The sequence below is a fragment of the Ammodytes marinus genome, assembly GCF_949987685.1.
Source record: "Ammodytes marinus genome assembly, chromosome: 23".
Taxonomy (NCBI): Eukaryota; Metazoa; Chordata; class Actinopteri; order Uranoscopiformes; family Ammodytidae; genus Ammodytes; species Ammodytes marinus.
This window is the reverse complement of record NC_137227.1, coordinates 2,110,691-2,137,205: the sequence shown is the minus strand read 5'-3', so window position 1 is coordinate 2,137,205 and position 26,515 is coordinate 2,110,691. Positions and strand designations below refer to the sequence as shown.

Below are 26,515 nucleotides of genomic sequence, written 5' to 3'. Positions count from 1 at the left end.
ACCGCATTTAAGGCAATAAGCTCAAAACTGACACAAAGTGATCTATCTCTCGCCACGTCGACAAAAGTGCTGTAAAAATCACAACTGAGGGGGCGCCCTTAGCTCAGTTGGTAGGGTGTTCCCCCCCGGGCCGGGCCCAGCAGCAGATCCGGGTTCGATTCCCGTCCGTGGTCGTTCTCTGCATGTCACTCCCCTCTCTGCCCCATTTCACCTCTGTCACTCTGCACTATCAAATAAAGCATAAAAATGCCCAAAAAAAAGATATAAAAAAAAATGCCAACTGAATCCTAAAATGCTAAAACACTGTTTACAGCTTCCGTTCAAACCCATCAAACTAATCTGAAAGCCGTATTCATAATCTGTTCTCGTAGCATGGAGCTGTCGTTGCTTATCTAGTATCTAGCCTGTAGGTATTTCACCCCCTCCCTCCTCCTCCCATGGCAGCACTTTGTAGACAATTCCCTTTGAAGATGTCAAGACACAATTAACTGTAACCTGACGCTGGTTTATTTAAGATACCATCTCAGCTGTTGGTCAGAGAGAGATGCTACTCCTTTTGTATGTGTTTACACATCGAGACACTTTCCTTGATAGCATCCAATACAAACCACATATTCTAGGCAAGACACACAGAGAAAAAAGGTGATTAATAATCTTGATAATAACAGTGTGCCTGCTGGGTGACACAAACTGCTAATATCTGGCGTACTGGCATACTGCAGTTCCTTTGTCCTCAGCCCTTAGTTTTTTGCTTCACATATGCATTCCAACACATGGAACTCATATCAAAGTGCGGCTCATTGAGAGTGGTGGTGGTTTAGGATGAGCTGCATTCACATAATATTAAGCCTGCATTTACTTTTTCTCACTTTAAGCTGGAGCTAGAATCTTGAAAGGACTCGCTACACTTTATCTCATTGAGGAAGCTTTTTTTAATAATTTTTTTGTTTTTAGAAAAGAGAAAATAATGGTCCAAAAGTATGAAGTTGGGCCCCTTCGTTACAGACTTTTACTCTGCTGTCAACCAATGCAACTGACACATAACATGCAATAATTTTGTTGCAGTCCACATAGCTGTGCCTCTCTGCCCATAGAGATACAGCATTCAGAATGATCTGTCTCTGTCCATGGTGCTGAAATCTTCAAACCCACTGTGTTAACTGTTAGTACTTCTACCACTAGTGTTTACTTCCTTTATGACCACAGGATGGTATACAGGGGCATCTGATATCAATAGAATATCATGGAAAAGTAAATTTATTTTGGTAATTTAATTAAAAAAAAAAAAATCAAACAGTCATACACTGTGGAATCTAGATGAATTACACACAAAATTAAATATTTAAGGCCTTCTCTATTTAATTATGATGATTATAGCTCTCAGCTCATGAAAAAAAAAAAAATCAGTAACTCAAAATATTAGAATACCAATCACAAAAGTATAACAATGTCTAATACAGCCATCTGGGGCCTATTGCATAAAAGTGGAATAAAGACATCCAGGATGATTGATAAAGCCAGCCTTAACAAAGTCTAGCCTGGGCACTTTGGATTAGTCAGTTGCATAAACGCCAATCCAGGATGTAAAGGGGCTGCTTTGTCAAGCCAGGTGTAAGTCTATAGGCTCGTTCGACCTGTCGCCGTCTTGCTAAGACCTGCGCAATTATGACGCTCGTCTTGCTGAGCGCACTGCATTATGGTTAGACTTTTTGTCCAACTTGCACCCGCGGCTGGCTGCGGCTCGGCTGCTTGAGACTTTGAAGTCCCGCGGTATCAAGACGGACACAGACACTGGAGCAAGTCGCTGCAGTTGCTCCCCACGGGCTGCGGGAGCGAAATGTCTGATGGGAAACGTCTTGCTGACAGGCGGAGCTGCTAATTGGGAGTTTAAACCCCGTGCCTTTGATGCGTTTCCCCAATTGGTTAGGCAAAAGTCTGACATCACCGCTCAAAATTAAATTACGATCCATTCTTTTTGATTTTAATTTATGTTTAATCATTAGGCCGCCACAGTATGCCTTTAAGCAGAAATATACTTTATCAGAGTTAAACCTCCACTGATCTAAACCCTTGACATAGAAATAATTTGGATGTGTAACTCTCCTGTATAGATTTATTTAAAAGTGAACACAAACTTGAGTCACATAAGATCTTGGTGAAGTGATATCTTTATACCATTAAGATTAAATCATAGGCTTATTTCAAGTGATCTAAATGGTCTGGGAATTGTATTTTACATGTAGTGTCGCAAAGCCAGACCAAAACTACATCAAGTAGTTTGTTTGTTACACATCATAATAAAGTTCATCATATCCATCTCTACAATAATAATAAGGGATCTTATCTTAGACCTTCTTTAACTTTATTTAGGCCGATCATCTTCGTTATGTTAAGGGAGAAATACTAAACCTCCTTTATTTGGATTTGTAAATTATTCTTTATCACTTAAAAGTAGGTTTTCTAGTAAAGTAACAAGAAAGATAAAGATGTAATGGGGATAGGCCTATCTCGTTTCTTGTTTTGAAAATGCCCCTCGCTTTTAAAGTGTTTACTCGTCTTTGTGTTGTGTTCTGCTTCTAATCGGTTGTAGCATGTGTGACTCTCCTACGAATATGTTTCTAATAGGCCTTCAAAATAAAACTAGAAAACGAACTGCATCCGCAACAAGGACGCTACTTCCGACGGTCGAGCCGACTCGGAGCTGTCCGGCTTCAGTCAGGTTTTTTCGTCACTCCCCCGACTGCACTCGGCTACTCTCGTCTACTTTCCAGACGAGCCACAACGGAGGTCGAACGAGCCCATTCTGTTAAGTGCCAGCCCACAGCTTTCAGAAGTAGACCCAAAGATCGAACACAGATTTACTGATGGAAAAATGGAAAAGACGGCCCATTTTCCCACAATGCCTTGCTAGTTTAAACCGTAAGTGAGGGGGCAGTTCATTTCATACAGGAGATGTATTCTCTGCCAACTGTTCTTGATGTTCCTGCATTGTTTTATGATAAAATAGTTGACAGTGAGCAGTCTGCAGGTGCATCTAAAAAAATGAATATCATGGAAAGTCCATTCAAAAAATGAAACTTTCATAGATTCATTACACAAAGTGAAATATGTCAGGCCTTTTTTTGGATGATTGATTGATCATGGAATAAAAAATCCAGTATCTCAAAATATTAGAATGTTACATAGGGGAGAACGGGGTAAGTAGGCACACTTTTTACTCTAGTGAGAATTGCTCATCACCGAAACATCTTTCAATAGTCATTCCTACATTAAATTGAAGCTTAAGGTGTTGGCTTGAAATGTGTACCCCTCACTTTTTCTATCTTATTGTAATAAAGAAGAAATTAATCATCAAAGACACCCTTACACATTGTGACAACCAACCCCATCAAGGGGTCGGTTGTCAAACACTATGGGGTTGTTTGTCACAATGTTATCTTAATGGGAATAATCTTAAAAAGAAGGCAAGAAAGTAGAACTAAATTTGAAAGTTTAATTGCATTGTCAAGTTGACGATGATGCTGTGTTAGACAATTATATACAACTAATGGCACTTATGTACGCTGACGATACTATTATCATGTCTACAACTAAGAGAGGGTTACAGAAAGCTATAAATCATATGTGTGCCTTCTGTGAGAAATGGAAACTAAAAGTTAATAGCGATAAAACTAAAGTTACAGTTTTTGGTTTTAGAAGAGCAGATACTAGTAAACTACAGTTTGTCTGCAACGGTCAAAGTCTAGAGACGGTACATTGCTTTAGATATATTGGTGTCATCATGAGTTACAATGGCTCATTTAAAACTGCTGTTGAGGAACTGCGTAAGCAAGCATTGCGCGCAATGTTCGCTTTACTCAATAAATGCAGAAAGCTTCAGCTTGCTGTAGATGTCACTCTGGACCTTTTTGACAAGTTGGTTACTCAAGTTATGTTGTATGCATGTGAAGTGTGGGGGTTTGAAAAACTACATCTGTTAGAAAAACTACATCTCAAATTTCTAAAGTACATCTTAAAAGTTAAAATGACAACCTGCAGTAATATGGTATATGGAGAACTTGGGCGGTACCCACTATGTGTTACAGTTAAAAAAAGAATAATTGGATATTGGGGGAGACTGTTAGAAAGTAAAGAAAGTAAACTTAGTAAAATCATGTACAATCAGCTACACAGCCTGCATAGCAGCGGTGTGTATGCTTCACCCTGGGTAGCACAGGTGAAAAAGATACTGGATGACTGCGGGTTGTCATACATTTGGATAAATCAGAAGTACAACAACATTAACTGGCTGAAAAGAACTGTTGAGCAGAGGTTGCAAGATCAATTCATTCAGAAATGGCAGAGCGAGCTTACAAGCATGACTTCCTGTGACACATACATTAAATTTAAACAAGAGTTTAAATTAGAAAAATATTTGCTATATGAAAACCAAAAGTCCAGGCAGGCCATATGCAATTTTAGAACAAATAACACCAGAATACCCAAAGTCACTGGAAGGTACAAAGGGCTGGAAAGAAGTGAAAGATCTTGCAACCTCTGTGATTCCAATTGTGTTGGTGATGGATATCATGTTCTTTTTGAGTGTAAAAATGTAAATGTAGTGTACTTTCGAGAAAAATACCTGCCAAAATATTATGTTTATTTTCCATCTAAGATAACATTGATTTTGCTTTTGAGTTAAAAACAAACAGGGGTTATTGTTAAAACAGGCGCCTTTCTGAGACTTGTATTGCCATTGTTTAAGTAATGTTTTTGTTTTTTGTTTTCTTGCCGTACACCATTGTTTTGTTTTGTAATGATTTAATTTGAACTGTGTGCTCCATGCCATGTGCTATGGCCGTGAGCCTTAATAAATGAAATGAAATGAAATGAAACAAATAGGCCTACATAACTTACTGTAGCCTTGGCAGCTGGTCTAGTTTGGGATGCACTGGGTTGTTTTGATGTTGTTGCCCTTTTTTCTTTTGCATGCTAGCTGCCTTTTCCTTCTCTATTCTTTCCTTCTCTGGGGTGTCAGTGAGGATACAGCTTGACAATTTATTTCGTTATTGGGTTCCTTTTCTGGCTGCAGCCTTGAGATAACATGTGACAACCAACCCCCCAAAAAATGTGACGACCAACCCCAACTTGAATTTCTTGCTAGCATCAAGGCCAACAACCATCTGACAACTAATTAGCTTGCTAACCACAATCTAAACTATAGTTTACCCTTCACACTTTGTATGGGTAACAAGTGTTTTGTTATAATCCCATTGTGTAAAAGCCTAGAAGAAAAATACTGAGGAGCTAAATATTTTCAATTTGACATGAAAAAGACAGCGCCTTCTGGTTCCGAGATATAACGATTGTGACAACCAACCCGTGTGACAAATTACCCCGTTCTCCCCTACAACCAATCAGAAAAAGGATTTATAATACAGAAATTTCGACCTTCTGAAAAGTATGTTTATTCTAGATTAATTTCACTCCATGTGTAATGAATTTCTAGAATATATTTAAGTTTCACTTTTTGAATTCAATTACAGAAAAAAGGAATTTTTCATTGATATTGAATTTTGTTTTAGATGCACCTCGATATAGTGATAAGTACAAAGTGAATTTATTTGACCCACACTTGCAACGTCATCTGCCATCGATAATCAATTGTATAAATATAGCCTGCAATATTGAACATCAATTATTATAATTTATATCATTGCATCTTAATCTAATTATAATTAAGTTAATTATAAATGGTTCAGGTTAAATAAATAAAAAAGAAGAACTTTTTAACTAAATGACAATGCAGTCTTTTATGTGGTACCTTAAAACAGGCTAATGAAAATAAAGCAATACACAGAAGATCATGGAATAACTGTTAAACACCTTGATTTCAGATCGGAGTGACAGCTGACTGAGCCAATCAGGCAACAGAATAAGTTTATCCTTTACGTTTAGCCTGGTCCCGACCAGGCTAAACGTAAAGGATAAATCTCCATGGTAACTTATGTCCCTCCGCTTTTATGCAACCGGATCATGGCTAACGCAAGCCAGGATAACCGAAATATCCTAGGTTAATCCCTTATCTTAGTTTTATGCAATAGGCCTCTGGACGTCCTGAAAAGTATGTTGATGTATGCGACTCAATACTTGATCGGGGCTCCTTTTTCACAAATTAGTGCATTAATGTAGCGTGGCATGGTTGTGATCAACTTGTGGCACTGCTGAGGTGTTATGGAAGCCAATGTTGCTTTGATAGCGGTGTATTTCATATTGTCTAATACATATGTTAATGGAAGTTTCACTTTTTCAATAAAATTATAAAGGAAAAAAAAGAACGATTTCATTATATACTAATTTATTTAGATGCATCTGTACATGGAGTCGTCATTAGTGTGTAGAAACAACCACCTACTAGTGCAACTGCCAATAACCCCTAACCCAAATACATTACCTGGCTCAAGTTTCTTCTCTGCTATTTCATACTCCCTTAACGGCTTTTGTCAGATAGCCTTAGCCAAAGTGGCACTACTTTTCAGGGTAATTACTAGGAAAGATTTCTTCTATTTTACACTTTAAAAACTGTATCGTTCTTAATTTACTCTGACATTCCCCTCTGGCCTTGTATAAAATATTAGTGTTTTTTCTTCTGACTGTGACTTTAAAACCATCTACCTGTGTGATTTAAATTAGTGTAGCCTTTTTCTTCCTAAAAGTTCATTCGGAGGAGCATTGCAGTTCTATAGACGTCGTAAAAGCCAATGATCCGTTTTAGCTTAGAATGACTGAAGATAAAGATTGATCTAATTTACAAGGGGTTAAGACCTTGTGCACTATAGTGTATAACATTTAACTGTGACAATGTTAGTTAACCTTTACAAGTGCTAACCTAGGAAATAAGAATGGATTTTTTCCGAATATCAAAAACGATAATTACACTCTTATTATTGATCACGCTCATCGGTTTTTATATTCTCCAAATGGCTTTTGTCCTGCTGCAATATAATGTAGCCTTCATTTGACTTTCTTCCAATATTGTCTCAGTGCTTACTCCTATGATCTTTCATTTGGACCAGATGAAACTATTCATTAGTTCCACTGCCTATGTGTGTGTGCACAAGTCTTCCTTTTTGGAACCATCCAATAGTTTTTATTACCTTTGAATAACGTGGCAACCCAGCCATTGTTAATTGCAAAACAGATGGCTGCACATTATCCATTTTTACAATCGGACCACTTCCATTTTGGCGCTCGCCGGTGGTCAAGTATAATGACCGCCTGACCTTCATGGAGACACCTCCTTAAATGAGACGATGAACACTGTATTCATCCAAATGGTTGGCTGAGCTGTTGGCCACTGCTGGCAGAAAGCCATCACTGGCGGTCTATATGAAACGCTGTGTTTTAACTCCCCGGTACCCTTAAGCTAAAGGGCAAGAAGATGTGTGCTTAGTAATGAGAATGAAATTGGAATGAGAAGATTGTTTAACTGAGACAAAGGGCTTAGATGTGTACAAGACACTCACGCGCAAATGATAATAATGAAAGGCTGTGGAGAGAGCCTATACTGTACACAGAATTGTCTCGTATCAATACGTGCTTGCAAAAGGGTTACACATCATGGACTCCACTTATGAAGACAAATGCACATCACTGTATAGTCAATGTCGTTATGGGGATTTTTCTTTGCCCTTGAGCCACAGAAAAAAGAGATGGTAAACTCAGTGATTTCTCTCACACTCGTCGTTAATTAAGAGTGGCCTCCAAGCATGCTGTTGAGTATTTACTTGAAACGTGCCACATCCGATTCCCCCCTGTGTGTGTGAGTATCTCATTTCATCCCAGACCCTCCTCGGATGTCAAGATACATTTAAGATTAACGATCATCTAAACTCCCCATGCCATGGCGATGTGAGAGAGACCAATAAGCCAACTTGTTAAAAATCTTAATCATTTGTGGCGTGGGACGGATCATAAAACGTGTAAGATCATTGCCAATTGCGATGGAGGACACAGTTGAGGACTTGTAAAAATGGTAACCAGTTGTGACAGCTCATTGTATCCCAAATGTAATGACATATATTTCAGAGTTTTTTTGTCACCCATGCTGGTCGATTTAGCGGAACGGGGGGAGTGAAAGAATTACCCGTCGCAAAATGATTCTTCTGGCTCACAAAGTATCACAGACTGGACCGGAGTCATTTCACGGCCTTTGATATCAGAACATATTCGCTGTTCAATGTGACACCATGTCAAGACAACAATAGAGGTTGAATTTCTTCTTATTTTTGCTTGGTCTCACTGCAGACTCAGCTCTAATTGGCTGTTGGCTGGCTCATGTCTTTGATAGATGGATCTGTGATCTCAACAAAAGCACATAACCTTAAAGGTTCAGTAAGCGGAATGGTCAGTTTGGCTAACTTCCTGTCAGTGACTTATATTAACATAAATAAATCGCTTACTTCACCTTTAAGGATGTCTGGCTGTTATTATCAAGCATTATCAGATGCTATCAGGTTCAAGATGATTTTCTATTATGTTTTCCAGGAAGGACATTTTTTAACTGGGATCCACCAAAAGAGAACACGCTTGGTCATTTCCAAGCGTTTGCCTTTTGTTTTTATTCTGTAACAGTTTAATTGGCTGATTGAGTAAAACAGTTACTTTTTGATTTTAGTTTCCTGTGATTAAGGAACTTGAAAGTATTATTGCACAGTCAACTGATTGAATCTGTATTTGTATTGATTGTATTCCCACTATTTACAGCAATGATGCGCCAGATAACATGGAAGTGTCTCGGGTGGTGGAAACCTTGGTGAACGACCCCGGCTTCGGGACTCGCTGCATGATCGGAAACCCAATACCGTAAGCTGTTTTCTGAGTCATTAGTGTGCACATTGGTTTATGCAAAATTCTACTTATAAAGAGCTAAGCTCTTCAAGCTGTGAATGTGTGGCTAGTTGTCACAAACCTGTGTAAGCCCATATGCGAATCTAGAACCATTCCTGACCGAGCATGTGCCTGTCTCTCCTTCAAGAAGTCCTGCTAGAGAATGGGGTCTGAAGGTCTCTTTAGAATAGGTTGAATAACAGATACCTCTTTAAAGATAAAGGTAGAGTCAGCGATTCTTGTCAAAATCACCTTTTGTCAAAATCAGTGAAAATCTCCTAATTATTATTATTGTTTTACAAACCAACCAGTTTACATACCAGTTTACAGAACCTAGGCTGTGTATTAACACCAGATTATTTTTTTAAAGGCAAACTCAGTACGGACAGGAAGTGGTCGTGAGGAAATATTCACTGAGGTTGCATTCCGAATCGCATACTCTTTTTTTTTTCTATTCTACATACTACATCCGACGATAAAAATAATCTAGTTAGGATGCAGTAGGCATACTATTGGGACATACTTTTCTCTCTTATTTCATCATAACATTGCACCTTGATCTTGCCTCTTGCTTTTATATCTGTCGCATCCCTGTTTGTTTTCATATGGAGGCTTCGTCAATGTTACGTCACTTCACGTGCGCACTGGATTGTGGGTCAGAATCGCCCAAATAGGATGCACTTTTCAACACTAACAATCTTGGCCGCTTGAAGTAGGACATCCGGGTACTTCTAACCATCCTAAATCTGGCCACAAGAATCGGGACATCCTAAATCTTTTTTCTACATACTATATACAGTAGTAGAAAGTATGCGATTCGGAACGCAACCTGAGTTTGACAAGTGATTTTGACAACAAGCATGCGTACTCCACCTTTAAATCTGAAATGGAAATATGAGCGAACTTGGAGCTTGTGCAGCACACAGGCCGTGAGCGGCTTACTGTGCTAAGTTCTTCAAACACAAACTGGAGATCTTTTAAGTCAAAGGTATTATCCACAAGTCTTTAGTGAGTAAAAAGAAAGCCTTCCGGTTGACACGCAGTATCCACTTAACAGAACACCTGTGATAACAACCTGATACACTCTCATTCTTCACATTCTGCTTTCCCCATAGCTCACACAATCTAAAGTTTGGGGCGACCGTGGCTCAGGTGGTAGAGCGGGTTGGCCTATGATCCAAGGGTTGTTGGTTTGATTCCCGCCCTGCCACCTGTGTCATGGTTGTTGTGTCCTTGGGCAAGACACTTCACCCACCTTGCCTCGTGTGAATGTGTATGACTGCTGTATGTTTGAGGTTGTGGTTGGAGGGGCCGTTGGCGCGGAATGGCAGGCACGCTTCTGTCAGTCTGCCCCAGGGCAGCTGTGGCTACTATCGTAGCTTACCACCACCAGTATGACTGTGTGTGAATGAATGGAACCTGGAACCCTGTTAAGTGCTTTGAGTTCCTAGGAAATAAAGCGCTATATAAATTAAATACATTATTATTGTTATTATTATTAAAGGTTTGCTGATTTATCACCAGATATTTTAAGAGAGCACATTTTGAATATGTTTTTCAGCAGATGTACATTGAACATGTTGATTATTATTAAAGGTGCACTATGCAGTTTTAGAGGGGAATTTTACTTTTATTGTTTTTACATTTGCAGAGCCTTTAAATGTATTTTCTCCACATGTAATTATTAGTATTGATTCATTCTAGCATCACAAATCAAAAACAAAATTATTTTGAGGCACCGGGAACCAAATGTAAGACTAAAATATATTTGCAAACAAAACGGTGGGGTCCTGCAACAACAGTGAAAAAGTAACTTTTCCGGTATGAGAATACACCTTCGAAAATGTTCACCTCTCTGTTACATAGTGCACCTTTTAAATAAAGATGTATCCTCATTGTTTTTCCCTTAGGAAGTTACCATGTTCTTCTATGGGCTCTGATTGGTTCACTCCGTCCGTGGATCAGTCCGTCACTGACATCTTCCTCTACGGCAACTGGAGCATGTCCAACCCCTCCCCCTCCTGTAGGTGCAGCACGCCTCAGAGGACCACCATGTTACCAGACTGCCCGCCCGGAGCAGGGGGCCTCCCTCCACCACAGGTTGGTCCATTGCACTGGAGCTCGCGCCCTTTGGTGTGATAGTTGATGTGGTCAGCATTAAACCTAGTTCACACTACAAGATTGTTCCACTTGCCAACAGGATTTAAACATCGCTGTCAAAAGCCATAGGCAAATAGAGAGCAGCCAACGAGAGCGCAGGATACGGGATATGGGGACACTTAATACACTATAATAGTTTCTATAATAATACAACACAAAAAACTGTTCAGTTTTTGTAACATATTCAGAGTACAAACATTTTCCATATGTGTTAACCTTAAACTCTTTCTGCAGAATAGATATTTTTTGCTGCCTTAATTTACAAATCTTTTTCTATTTCTTTGGATGATAGCCTTGCTTCCCTGTGTCACCTGTCGTGTGTTTTGGTGACAAAAAATAGTTTGGAGACCATAGACAGACTTGACTTGCCAGACAGGCCCTGTCAAATATCTTGTAATGTGTGACCCATTGTGGACGATCAGTCAAGTCAAGTGGGCAAAGCACAGCGACCCAAGACCCTAGATGGAAGAAATGGTGGTGAAAGTTGTGTACTGTGTGGGTGCCTTTAGGTGACATTTTGCATTACAGTAAGCAAGTAAAACCCACCTAAATCCCCTGTGGTACGTGTGTCTGTGTTGTGAGTCTTGGATCCTGCATGTGTGTGTGTGTCACAGGAGCGTGGAATGGTCAAAATGTGGAAAAACACAAAATAAATCAGTGAGCAAAAAATAATAAATGCTTGTCATGGAAGCTTTTTGGCTCATAGCCTTGAACGACCCGGTCAGCATCATTTTGATTTGAATGGAGGTACTCTACTAACAAGTAATATGCATTGCATTGCAGAATGTAAATGTAGCCTGTTGTACTGCCTCCCACCCTTTTTTTGTGAACATAGCGTGCAGGCATAAAAGTAGGCTCCAAAATTGATTTAACTGAAAATACACTGAATCGGCCACTGCAAATGATTCAGCCCAGTTCCTCATACCTGCTGGAAAATTCAGTTAAAATATCTCCTAAGGGGTGTCGTCTTACTTTTTATATGCCAACCTATAACCCCCTGGAGCACCTTTTTAGGAAATGTTATTGCATGCACTGCCAGGATGGAATTTTACAAAGGACCTTACGATTTCTGCCTCGCTCGACAAGTCCTGGGAGTTTTCTGCGTGTGTCTCACAATCCAACAGAAGTCAATAGCAATCCTTTATAGGCCATGGCTTTAACAACACACTTGGCCAAATGCAGCCAGTGTAAATGTTTTTGCACGGCATGATTTGAAAAAAGGTTTTGATCCGGCACGGTATGGATGGCTGAATTGGAGGGGTCTACCACATGCTGACCCAAACCAATCACCATAAAGAGACAAGGCTCATTGGGAAATAACTGCTTGGCACTGCTGCTGTCTCCCAATGAAAATGAGAAATCTAAAGCTTGTATTGAAGGATAAGCTGCCGCATCCATTCAGATGTCATTTTAGTAGACTTTGCTTTGTCTGTCCACTTAGGCTTTTTGGCATGAACCTGCATTTTAAAATATTTGAATTTGTATCATAAATGCCTAACCCCACCTAAATATGCCAGTATGTTCTTCTTTTTGGAGTAGTATGATGGTTGAGTATGTGGAAATTGTGGTTTAACCAAGCCCCATCCAGAGCAAGTTCTACCAGCATCTAATGCGGAAGTTTAGTTCACAGAGTGGCCACAGGGAGGTGGTACCGAGACAGAGCAATTTCTCATTGACTCCCTTGTTAAATAGGCCATTTTCACAGCATTATTAAACCTATTCATGGCCTGGTCCAAAACAACATTCTAGTCTGTATGTTTAGGTTATATCTCCATGACATTTCCGTATTTTTTTTGGATTACGCTAGTTTTTAAACTAAATTTACAAATAATTAGGGACGCGGCCTCTTGGGTGACAGCTAGCCGCCCGCTGGACCTCACTTCGCCTCGGAGGTATACGTCAGCTAGATGGGCGTATCTCCCTCCCCCCGACGTCAAATCAATGCCCTTTTTCGGTAAGAGGAAATGAGGCGGAGTAAAAATCTGACAAGATGGTGACGTGCATAGGCCAGGACGATTGGATGCAGTTGGAATAACTGAGGTCAGCCCGGATGCTACATCCATTTTATATACTATATATGGGTTTAACCCAGACAGAGAGAGCATAGGAGCAAGTAGGGGAGTGTCTGCTGTCTGTTAGTAGTTATAAATAGTTACAATGTTACAAGGAATCCTGAGTAAAAACTGTTCCAAACATGTTCCACTTCAAACATATTCACTCCAAATTCAACAATCCCAGCAGTGACCTTTTTATTCTCTGACAAATATGAATGCATTTTGTCAAATAACGCTTTGTAGTACAGCTTAAGTCATCATCAGCACTTAGTGTATTCATAGAATTGGACATTAATCTCACACTTGCACATCAAGAGCAGTAATCCTTATTAACACCTCTTTCTCTCATACTGCACTTACACATAATTCCACGGCATATTATATTAGCTACACAACTAACATTGTAATGAAGTGATAAAAAAACTCAATTATTATTATATAATTTACACCCTTTATTGCACGCCTGCATTGACTGCATGGCAGCTATGCTCTAAATTGCAGCCTTTCTTTCCTGTCACTGTCTGGTCTTCTCTGGCTTGAGCTACTTTGATACAGTAAATCATTTGCATTATTTTCCATTGCCACTTGAACATAGACATGTACAAACACCATGACACACTTATCCTGAAGAGCAGGAGAAAACAAGCGATTGCGTTGGCTTGAAAGTTGTTAAAGTATTTACATGTTTTAAATAGTTTTGACTTTGCAGACACTACTTGAATAAAAATGAATATTTTTTTGATATACTATACAGCTCCGGAAACAAATAAGAGACCACTCCAGATGTTCAGTGTCGCTCGTTTTACTCGTTAGAGGCATATGTTTGAGTAAAATGAACATTTGGATTTTATAATATAGACTACTGACAACATTTCTACCAAATTCACAATAAGAATAATGTTGTTTAGAGCATTTTCAATAAGTAATGTAGAAATAAAGATTTTAGAAAAATCCAGACTGGTCTCTTAATTTTTTCCGGGGCTGTACCTATATTACGTTAATTCAACTGAGTCATCCCAAATCAGACACAGCAGGGAATATACTTCTAAAGTAATACAATTATTTATTTTTGATCTGCAATTCGGTGAAAACAAATAAACTTTGTGGAGGGAATCTAATTACTCAATGGACAGTTATAAAGTCCTCTGTTTCCTGACCAGGGACTACAGATGAACATTTGCTTATAGCTAACTCTTGTAGTGCTAATGAACTTTGCATTGTCCCTGCTAAATAAACAAATAAATAAAATAAATAAATTAATTAATGAATAAATAAAGCTATGCCTCAATGCTGAAAACGTCTTACACGTTTTTCGAAAAGTGTCAGTTCTTATTGTAGGGGAGAGTGGCCTAAGTTGTGCATTTTGGAAGTTGTGCCACCCCTTGTTTCTAGAAAACCGTGGAAGAAATTGGAAATGTGACCACATATTTAAGAAGAGCCATCCATTTGACTCATCCTGTAAAGAAGGGAGACACAAGGAATAAGATATAAGCACATTTAAGCTCAAAAAACTGTGTTTTGCCTTTCAAAGTAACATTTCCATGATCAAGGTTTTTTGATTATTGTGTTTGAACAATTATAGACAAGTTTGAAAACATTTGACACATATTTTAGTGCTTTGGTATGCTACATTTTGAGTCTATACAGTTAGCATGATGTCAGCCCTAAATTGCTGCATCATGCTTATTATCCAAATTTCTGGGATTGGGGTGATTTGTGCCAGAGGGCCTGGGTGAGTTATAAGTAAGTAAGTAAGTAAAATGTATTTATAAAAGCACATTTATGACAGTTTGCACTGTCCAAAGTGCTGTACATAGTGCATTCAGTAGGTAAACAATGAAGGTAAAATAACAATAACCAAAATAAAAGACGTAAAGCCCATACATCCACATAAACACAGATAGTAGTGCAGAGGTAAGATAGTTAATGGGGAGGAAACACCAGGGTGTACATATGGGTTTTGAGCCTTGATTTAAAGGCAGAAATGTAGGGGAATCACATGTGTCAGGTGGCAGTTGGTTCCACAAGCACGGAGCAACTAGTGCAAAGTACATTTCTGAGAGTTGTGCCAGTGGCATGGCTGTATACGCTGGTCACCAAAAGAAAGTGATTGTCTACAGTAGCTCAGAAGAGAGTGACATCTCAATTCCACTTAACGACACCACTGATGAGAGTTCAGATGGCCAGAAAGATGATGATGGTGACTTTGTCATTGTGAGCTTTGCAGGTAAAACCATTAGATCCGCTAGGCCTTGTTTAAGAAAATTGTCCTTCAATCTTTGTCAACTATTTACTTTATTTACTTTAAATACACCTTAAATAAGTGATTGTCTAATGGATTTGTCTTACATTACAGTTTATGAGATATATATCAATGGCACAATTCACCCCATGGTATTCTCTCCAACCGCACAACTTACACCACACCGGGGGCAAGTTGTGCATCAAGACAACTTTTTTTCCGAAAGCTATATTTCTTCAACAGTTTATTCCAGATCCAAAGTTTTTATTGCCAGGGATGCACAACACCCTGACATATATGTACATATTTGAGTTGGAGACTTTACTGTCAAGGCCTTACTTTAAAGTCACTTTGAGTGAAAAGTTGCACAACTTAGGCCACTCTCCCCTATATACAGTAATATAAGTTTAAACAATTGTAGGTTTAATTTGCAAAGCATTCATGCAAATAGCAAAAGTTATATCAATCTCAATTCTTAAGGGAAGTGAGGTGAGTGTTGAACAGGGATATTCTAGCCATGTTGACATTTATATTTATGTTTTTCTTTTTTTTTCATATTTGCCATGGCATTTCCCCCTGTCAACATTTTACGATCTTGGGAGATGTCATCTTGGGAGGACAAATGAGACAGCCATGAAAAAATGTATGAAAGTCAACTGACTTCCAACAATCCGGACATGAAATGACACAGTTAAGAAAATGTGGGGCTCCTCTTCCACTGCTATTTTCCTCTCCAATCCCCTATATACAATATCTCATGCTATGTAATGTGCTGCCATTCCATAGCCCTCCACAGATCTGTAATGCCTGGTTGAACATGCTTGAGTCCTGCTGTGCGCTCTGACAAGCACTGTCCAGGGCCACATGAAAGGCGCAACGGTCCAGGTATTGTGTTATGGGCATGATTGTTGAGACAGTCAGACAAGATGTGTGCCCTTTATGTAACCTTTTCCCTTTACGCTGACATTCGGACCTATAGCTTATGACAGCACTGTCAAAGAGTCCCCGGTTTGTCCAGGCGCTACTTGTATCTTTACATCTTCATGGTTCCCCACTAGGGCATCAATGTATTTATCTCCAATCTCTAGTTATTAAGCTCTTTCCTTCTAAAACAACATCACTAATCTCGGCCCAACTATTTTTTTTCTCTGCTGTTATTTTATGAATTGCTACTACTTTGCAACGTTCCATGCTCTATAATTCATGGTGTCCTGCTGTACGTGGCTGGTCCTTTTAGTACACTTTAGCACTAGTAAAAAAAGCATTTGCAAAAGGCATTTTCCTTGCCGTCTTGTTACATTCTGTTGCATCATTTCCCCTTATTTACAACATCTTATTTAGTTATAATCCATCTCCTGGAACAGGGATATCAAATTGACTCTTTTTTTGCATGGAAGCAACCTTGAGGACTTTCAGTTTTTATCATGCAGCAAGACTATTGCCATCTCCCACTGTGAGTAACTGAACTTTAAATTCAGGATCCAAAGCTGCTACAAGGAGCAAGGCTAATAGCAGAAGACACATTGAGGGGAGGAGGGAATTGATATGCAGTACATGTGCTGGTACCAGTCACATTTTCTTAATACTCACATTAATTTTGCATACATAACTTAATTAATTTGGCAAAGGTTCTGTTTTTGTTTCAGCAATATTTAGTCTTTTGGGTTAGGGATTTCATTGTGTGAAATGTCTTGAAAGATTAAGAACACTGAGGTAGACTGTTGGACTTTGAGGTGAAATGCAACTTACACATATGCAATTATTTTCTGAGGCAGTTATGTTATGCATAGCTGTGATGGTTTTCCTGAAAGTGCTCCGTGGAACATTAAGTTTCTGTTAATTTTTGCACCCCCTTTGGATAAAAGCGGTAGTGTTTTTCCTACGCCAGCTGTAGTTCCTGGGTGAGCGTATACCCATGACAAAGGCATTAAGAAAAATGATATAATTATTTGCACTGATGGTCTCGTTTGCTGTTACATGTAAATTATGATCATCAGAGGAACAATCTGACTGATTCAAAAATTGTTTAAAGTTCTCGTAGTCCCTTTAAAAACTGTTTTCTTTTTCTCTTATTTTCTTATTTTTTGGACAGAATGTGCACAGCCCTGCCTCCACACAACTCCAACCATCTTTGCCTTACAGTTTGAAATGTAGTTTATACTGTATGCTCGTGAGATGAAAGCATATATGGTGTAATATAGTGTTGCCATCATGCTCAACACACAGTATGGAGTCTGAAGACCAATATAGAGGGAAGCCATTGCTTGTGGTGCTGGTAGGATAAATATTGAATGAATATAACATGTTGCTCAACACACATATAAACTATGTGTGAAGGGAAGATATCCATATATCATCATTGTTGCATTGCCCGACCTGTAGCCTGCAGTCCAATGTGCCAGGGGGCCATCAATGAATGCAGAGACCACCCACAGTAGCCCAGCACATTGTGAGGATGTATTCCCTTTGACCTGAAAGCTTTTCCCCGCGTTGAATAAATCATCACAAGGTGTACCAGCTTCCCCACTCTTTCTTTTTCAACTTGTTATCCTGCTCATCCTTCGAATATAATATATGTCCTTGAGAAAAACTGCAGACAAGAAGAGAGAGCGAAGAAACATGGACTCATCGCTACGGGGGGGTTTGGGGATCATTGTTTCCATGGAAATGGCAGGCAACAGTATAAGCCCATTATCAATTCTGGAGGTATTGACTCTTGTTCACCGGTGATATTTAACCTTCATAGATGGATAGGCCGCCACGCGTGCAGAGGAATTGATAAAGCCGCCACGTTCACACCCAATTACGATGGATGTCTTTCTCATTTGGAGAATGGGCCTAACTACATCTCGCTTGCAAATGACTCTCCCTGGCCACATCTATCAGGCTATTGAAGTTAGCATTGGCTTTACCATTTGTTTGGAGCAAGAAAAAAAAGGACAAAAGTGCTGCTTGGGAAATCCAACATTATCTATTATACTAGTTGATTAACATGGTTTGAGAAGAAACAAACTGTAACAGAAAAAGTATTTGAATCAAAAATGATCATTGTATAGTGTAGCATAATCCCAAAGATGTTTTATGGATTCCCGTGGGGCCATTCATGAAAAAGTGTTCGGAGAAAATTAGCAGGACCGACATATTGCTATCTTTTGTTATCACTTATGCATGCCAAATGGTCAGTGAAACCATAACCATACAAATACCCTGCTTGATCTACTGTAATACAATTAAGGCAAGCTTTTGCATCATATTAATTGTAGACTCAGCAAGACTAGTCTTCGTATGAACTACATACCTTTTTAGAGGGCAAGAAATACATTGTGCAAGTAAGTCAACTTCATTTATCAAGTGAAGCTAACTTAAATTGTATTTTCTTCTAAAATTAAGTTGACAGAACCAATCCTCTGCTAGCTATGTTTTAACTTTAACTTTGGTCAGCTTTCTACTTCACAATAATGTTGTTAAGGGGAAAAAAATGCACAATGTAGTGTGTTAAGATTAAGTCCGGGGACTACATTTGTTTTTGTAGAGATGAAAAACATACATTTTCATTGTTAATATAACCGATGTAATTGAGTTATATTTAAAACCTTGCCAAATCACTTTTGTTTTAAGTAAGTAGTAAGTAGTAAAACACATTTATTTCGGTCCATCAAAGCACATCACATGCGATCAATAAAAAAAATAAAAAAATAAAAAAATAATGGCCGAAAAGGTCTAGGCTGAAGCCGAGGCTTATTATGCCGACCCTTTTTACAATAATAGTAAGTTCATTATTAACACCTTCATTTACCATTATTAATTATATATATAAAAGAAAAATACATATACTGTATATATACTATATATATATATATATTTTTTTTTAAACGTTTACAAATATATAACTCTCTGCAAATACATAATATAATATAATACAATACAACAAGATACAATATGACATAATACAATATAACATAATATAATATAATACTATAAATATAATACACTAAAAATATAATATATATATTCATATTTTAACCTCTAAAATATATAATTTTCTACGCTTACACAACATAGCATAACATAACAGAACATAATATAATATAATAAGATACAATATAACATAATACAATCTAACATAAGATGACACAATATTATAAATATACCATAAATATGAATATAATATACTATAAACATTATTTACCATGAATACAACATAAGATAAGATAACATAATATAACACAACACATAATACAATATAATAATTTGAAAAAAAGAAAAACAACAAAAAAACTTTTCCGTGTAATGAAGTTGTAAAGTGTACATCCAAGGGTATGTTTTTATTTGTTTCCCTTTAACAACAGCTTTTGGCAAAGAAGAAAAAATCCACCTATGACCCCAACCCTTCCCCTGACATATCCTTTCTCAGGACTCTGTTGATTTGTCCCGACACCCTCTGATCCATTTTAGTGCAAAATGACCTGTCCATCGCCGCCCTCACAGCACAAGGCAAGACATACTTGAAGAAAAAAAATAACTCTTAAAGGTCATTGAATTGGTGAGGTGAAGCAAAAGGTGGAGGTGACAGTGGTTTCCCCCTTTTACTGTGGATGAAAACAAAATGGAAGAAGACTTGGTTGAAAAAATCTGTCATGGTGGCGGTCGGAGGTAGAGGATGTGCGCAACTCAATCTCGCATGATCTTGGGACAGAATGGCCCCGGACAGCATTGTTTTTGGGCATGGTCGCATGTGCATGTTTGTAACCCAGCGAGAGCCATTCACAGTGCTCCAGCTGTTAGCTAATGGTACCGTTTGGCTTCTGTTTTGAAGCGATTGTTGTGATGAGATTATATAGGACATGATCACATGATGTCATAAAATGCATTGAACTGAGAGAGAGCAGCTCCTGAAATACACATGATTGACACACGTACACACACAACCTGTCACCTCAACTACCAGCTTGATAGTTACATCATTCCTGTAACAGCTTCACACAAACGTCATTGTTTTACGTAAAAACACAATTAACCTGAACATCTCAGGGGACAATTCATCGTACATCTAAAGGCCAGACACAGCAGGCAAAAAACCCTTTGTCTATTTTTCTTCATTATCTCCATTACTTAAAACAATGTATTTCAATACTTTGAACATAAAATATTCCAAACTTCTAAAGCACTTACAGTTACATCAACTACATTTTTCCATAATCATTCCTAGCACTATAGTCTGAAGGTTATTTCAGAAGGATTTGTTCATATGTTGTTTTATGATAAATGTTGTCCTTTAAAAAAATGCAGAAAGTGCATTGTTAAGACCTGTATGTAGCATTTGTATTTATTTATAAAATGAAAAAAGCATGTATTCAAAATCTGTCATGTAAATACTATGTTGAAAAAATAGATAAAAATTATTTTATACTCTGGCTTCTGGCAAAAAAATATTTGATTTTAAAGGAGATCCAAAGTACACATATTGCCACATTTGCATACTTATTCTGCCATTTTTCAGAAAAAAATGGTAATTCCAAAAAAATAAGGGTTTGGGTAACCCTAACCATAATTGTATATAACAGTTTAATTATAGACGATTCCTCCTTCCCCGAGATTGCGTTGCTTTTGTGCACACTAGATACAATTTGAATGTTACCTCAGAGGTTCCCAGCACGATATAAACAGCGCCATTATTAATATGAAGACGGAGCCACAGACAGTCTCTTATCTCTGCAGTGCTGTGAGTGTGCCAGCTCAATCAACAGATTTGATTACTCCTTAGTTTATATTTCCCCCTCGCCCCTGTTTGCTTCCGCAGCTATCAAGCTTCCAGTGTCTGTGTAGTTGGGAGGAAAGATGTTACGTACAGAGTGCCAAGCGAACTGAAAAGCAGGCTCTGAGGTTATGAATAAGTGATGCCTATAGCCCAGGTATTGCACAATGGCGTCATGTTCCCATTTCGTTTTTTTTGATGGAGGATACGGGCCAAGTAGCAAAATGATTACGCTGACACCTGACTGTATGCTCGTCTGTAAAAGTCATTGTACACGCAGCAGAGTGTGAACGTTCTTATTTTTTGGGTTTTTTGTATATTGCAGAGTTAGTGTGCCCAGAAGCATGTTTGTTCAGAGACAAGCCAAGGTGTCTGCTCTCAACCTTATCTCTGATTCATACGCCAGATGGGTCTTCTTCTTCTTGTTCTTTGCCTTGCAATTACATTTCTCCTCCTCCTCTTTCTACCATCCCTCCTCTGCCTCTCTCTCTCTCTCTCTCTCCCTTAACTTATGTTTCTATCCCCCACTCCTGCCCTGCTTTCTGAGCCCATTTGGTTTTTTTAAGCAACGTCTTTAATCTCGTTACTAATCCTCGCTTTATTCTTCTCCTCCTTTTTTTGGTTAACCTCATTTCTTCTCCATCTCTTTCCGTCCTCTACTGCCACTTCTACACCTGGTGGAACTGCAGTGCCATGGCCCCGTCAAACTCAAAAGAGTGATTTATCTCTATAGAGAGTTTGGTCCCGGAAATTAAAGTGGAGATATGTATTTGTTTTGCATAGGAACTTAACAAAATGTCCATAACCAATGTTGTCTGTTGTATTGTTATTGTTTTGTTCGCGCCATCGTGACGGACCACACTTCTGCATTGCCCTCCGCTGCGTATTCTCTCGCTGAAAGCTGCACGTTCCCATGATCCATATCTTCATCAAGCTCAGTTTTAGGTTATTGTTTTCATCGTGAGCCCTACCTAGCAGCAGAATATAATATTACATTGTGTGCGTTTCAAAGGTGAAGTCAGTGATTCTGAAAAATACTTTTTTGTCAAAAATCATTGAATATCACCTCACAATTCCGCTAGCTGTCCGTCGTGTGTGTGGGTTGAAAGGAAAGTCATTTTGACAATAAGCCTTTTTTCCAGAAAAGAGTCCACCTTTAAAGGGATGCAAAGAAAAAACCTTTCAACTGACACTTGGACATCTACTCGGTTATTGACATCTACTGTGTGTTGTGAAGTGATAAAGAATGGGAATGCACACAGAAGTAATAGACACACAGGGGTAACCCATTAGAGAACACACCATGTGCAGAAAGAGCTTGCACATCAAGCTGTGTGTACACAATGGTATAGATAACCAGTGTATACCAGGGGGTACGTTGTTAAATTATGTTGCTGTTGGGGGGTCTCAATTGCACTTAATTGAGGATCACTCTGTTAATTATCACCTCTCTGAATAAGCAAAGCTAAAGCAGTTTGGTTTCAGCGTGTGTGTGTGTGTGTGTGTGTGCGCGCATGCTTGCGTGCGTGCATGTGTGTGTGTGTGTGCGTGTGTGTGTGTGTGTACTGTGAAGCATCAGTCTACACTTCGTTGAGTGTATTCATGGCAGAGTGTCGCGCCCTCCCTTAATTGGATGTTTGAATGTACCCATTTACCCACGCATGGGGCATCTAATTAGGGTCCTTTGACATTAGACACAGCCTCTGCAGCTCTGGCGGTGGGTCTTGGTTCCCATAGCCAGGCTTAATGGACTATTATGATATGGGTTGAGAACAGATACTACCTTTGAAAGTGTTCTCGCGCTGATTGATTTTGCATCTATTGGATGAGTTTTTTTATGCGTGGCTGAGCAGTTTTTCCTACTTGCTTAAGTCTGCCTGTGGTCAGCCTTTTCTGCTCATGATGCTCCAATACACACAGGCAAAGTTAAGGGCTAAATGTTGAAGTTGTATTACAGTTCTAAAACTAAGAAGACAAAAAAGTGCTGCACCTCTTCAACAGTACCCCTGGCTGTTGGTTTATGCGCGTCGCCATCTTGTGAGATTTTTACTCCGCCTCACGTCAGGGGGAGGGAGATACGCCTATCTAGCTGACGTATACCTCCGAGGCAAAGTGAGGGACAACGGGCGGAGAGCTGTCACTCAAGAGATCGCGCCAATACATTTTAACCTCCAAAAGAATAAAAACTAGCCTGCTAGAAAAAAATTCACCCCCCTCAGTGTTGTCATGGAGATATGACCTAAACATACAGACTAGAATGTTTTTTGGACCAGGCTATAAATAGGTATAATAAGACTGTGAAAACGGCCTGTTTAACAAGTGAGTCAAAGAAAAACTGCTCAGTCCTGGTACCACCCCCAGTGGCCACCGGAAGGTACTACAATGTGTGTCACTTCCTTATTGGATGCTGGTAGAAATCGCTGAGTTTGGTGCTTGGGAGGGACCAAAGAGAACAAGTGGAGCGGTTGAGGTATTTGGATTCGAATCTCTATCCCAACTGCCATTTTCTCCCCAAATCCTCCATCCCAGCTTTAATGCCTTTGTGATGGAACTACTCACCGAGGAACAACAGCTGGCGTAGTAAAAAAACACTACCGCTTTTTGTCCAACAGGGGTGCAAGAATGAACACAAAAGATGTTTTTACAAGTTCTACGTTCCAACCATGTTGGCTTCTTCTCTTTTTTGAACAGAGGATCCAGAACACCACAGACACATTGTTGGATCTGACCGGACGGAACATGACCGACTTCTTGATCAAGACTTTTGAACACTCGGGCAAAACCAGGTAAACCATAATAATAATAATAATAATAATAATATCTTTATTTATATAGCACCTTTAAAAACACTGGTTTACAAAGTGCTTTTCCAAAATACATATGAACAAGTACAATCAAATAAATATAAAAAATCAAATAAAAACACATATACAAAAAGATAAATACACATACTCATATACACACACAACAAACCAAACGAGATGAATAGGTGCTAGGGTGAAAAGACATTGCGGAATAAAATAAAATAAATATAAGTAGACGACCATTAGATTCTCATTAGGCACTTTGGGTTTGGCTCACATAATTATTGATTTATTTTTGGGAAAACGAATAGAAAGCGCACAAATGACCACCTGGGCTGCTATTGTGGCATAGCTGCTGCGTTCACTTTTAGAAGGTCAGTTGAGTGTTATAATATGAATAAAACGACAGAATCCTGCATGCTGCCCCTGCAATTTCTAACTCTTCATGTTATGCAGTTGTCATGTTTTATTTTACAAAACCTAGGCTAATAGCTCTCTTTGATACGCTCCCCTTGACCTGTCATTTTACTGCAGAAAAATATTCAGATCAAACTGTTGGTTTCAAAAGATGAATCGCAAGCATGTTTTGGTCATGTTTCCAGAACATATGGTTAAAGGTGCACTATCTTACTTTGGGTGTGTCAGGTAACTGAACATTTTCTTAGGTATATTCTCATAACTAAATAAACAAACTTACCTTACCGGAAAATTGGACCCCTGGACCACTGTTTGGTGTTTAAAAGCTACCTTAAAAATGACTGATATACAGTGTTGGGAACGTTACTTTAAAAAAGTAATTAGTTATAGTTACCCACTACTTGCAACAACAAGTAACTGAGTTAGTAACTGAATTATTTTATAATAGAAGTAACTAGTTAGGCTATCAGGGAAAATAACTATGTGCGTGACTGTAAAAAAAAAAGTTGCTATATGTCAAAGAATTTGGATTTTTCTGAGCAGTTTTCACAAGTCAGTTGAAATGAGTAGAACAGACAACTACTTGACATAACCTTCAATAATTATTGCATATCAACAGACAGCAAGATATGAGGTTTATCCTGCACTTCAAGTATTTTGTTCTCAACAAAAGTAAATTCTTTGACGTTAAACAGCTGTTGCGACCCGCAAATTGCAGCCGTTTAATAACGTGCATAAATTATAACTTATAATAGAGATCGGGAAACTCCAAGCACTTACTCACAAGGGCAACACACTCAGGGAAAGCTAGTTTCAACTGTGGATTGATAGGTGGTTACTGCGGCAACTTGCACGCTCACACAACAGAGAGAGAAAGAAAAAGAAACTTACTAAACAGTAACAGTATGATATTATAACTGCCGCTAACTGACAGTTATAATATCATCCACACTGAATAAAACACATCTTAAAACACTATAAGAAATAACAATCGTTTATCTTGTTGTTAACCCACCCGGTCTCCTTACTAGCAGTTGGTGTAGTATGGAGCCAGGGGTGCGTTCGGATTACACAGTTTATTCTATCAATTCATAGTAACGCACCGCATTCAACGTTTAGTAACGATAACGGCGTTGTAACAACGGAAACAGTAATTAGTTAGATTACCCGTTACTGAAAAAATAACGGCATTACCTAACGCCGTTATTTTAAACGGCATTATTCCCAACACTGCTGATATACCAATGTTGTTTATAGCACCAGGGCTCACAGGGTTGTTTAACATATTCTAGTCTTATGTGTGGTTCCAGGTGTCTCAAAATAACATTGTTTTGATTTGTGATGATAGAATTACTTAATTACTTAGAATTGCATATGGAGAAAACTAACTGCATGCCCTACACATGTAAACATGCATAGTGCACCTTTAATGTCCATCTTTCCACTGGAATGTGTGCTTTTACGGTCATGTGTCTATCTCATGTGTACAAGTGTGTGTGTAGCCTGTGTAAAAATGAGTAGTTGTGTGTGTGTGTGTGTGTGTGTGTGTGTGTCTTTGTGTCCTCGTCATTACTCATATTCTCTAACCTCCACTTGAACTCATTTTCTGTCGGTGTTTGTCTGCCATTGTAGGTATGGAGGGATCTCGGTCGGAGAGGTCAACTCTCAGGTCCGTCTGACAGAGGCAGGAGTCGAAGTGGCCTTCAGGGATCTAAAAGACCTCTTCAGCTCCTTTCAGGTGTGTAATAAATAGCCTGTTCATACCGCAGGATCAACAGCTACAAAGACCGCTAACATCTAAGCAGTAGTTTATTAAAACAAAATGCGTTTAACAAAATGTGTTTAATATGTGTGAGAAAAAAAACAGTATGTTTTAGCCCAATGTCGTCTCAACCCGCTGTCCCAATGTCATCAGATGTCATCAATGTAATATTTAAAAGTTCCTCGTGGGACCCTTAAAGGAGCTGTAAGCGGAATGGTTATTTTAGCTAACTTCCTGTCAGTTAATGCAGTTAGCAGTCCCCTCGCTCGTCCCTACGTCACCACATTAATGCACTGCGGTCTTCAAGCAGCAAGTTATCTAGCATCATCTCAGATCCACAAGTGTGATAAAACATGATAAAAACCATCAAAACAGATATTGGAAAGGATTTTTACCTGCTCCGCCATTGTAGGCGCATAAACATTCACCCATGTGTCGCTCTCACTGCACCGG

At 38.8% G+C, this 26,515-nt stretch overlaps 1 protein-coding gene across 1 annotated transcript in view; it reads left to right on the top strand.

Annotated features, from left to right (window-relative positions):
• The window catches only part of LOC307269424 (phospholipid-transporting ATPase ABCA1), a gene marked incomplete at both ends in the record, with an annotated part of 207,320 nt that overhangs the window by 101,366 nt on the left and 79,439 nt on the right, over positions 1-26,515 (top strand). Inside the window, 4 exons of the mRNA XM_080052392.1 lie at positions 8,746-8,844; positions 10,779-10,968; positions 23,771-23,865; positions 25,933-26,038. Of these exons, the coding sequence (XP_079908518.1) occupies positions 8,746-8,844; positions 10,779-10,968; positions 23,771-23,865; positions 25,933-26,038 (490 nt within the window). The remainder of the gene's footprint in view (positions 1-8,745; positions 8,845-10,778; positions 10,969-23,770; positions 23,866-25,932; positions 26,039-26,515) is intronic.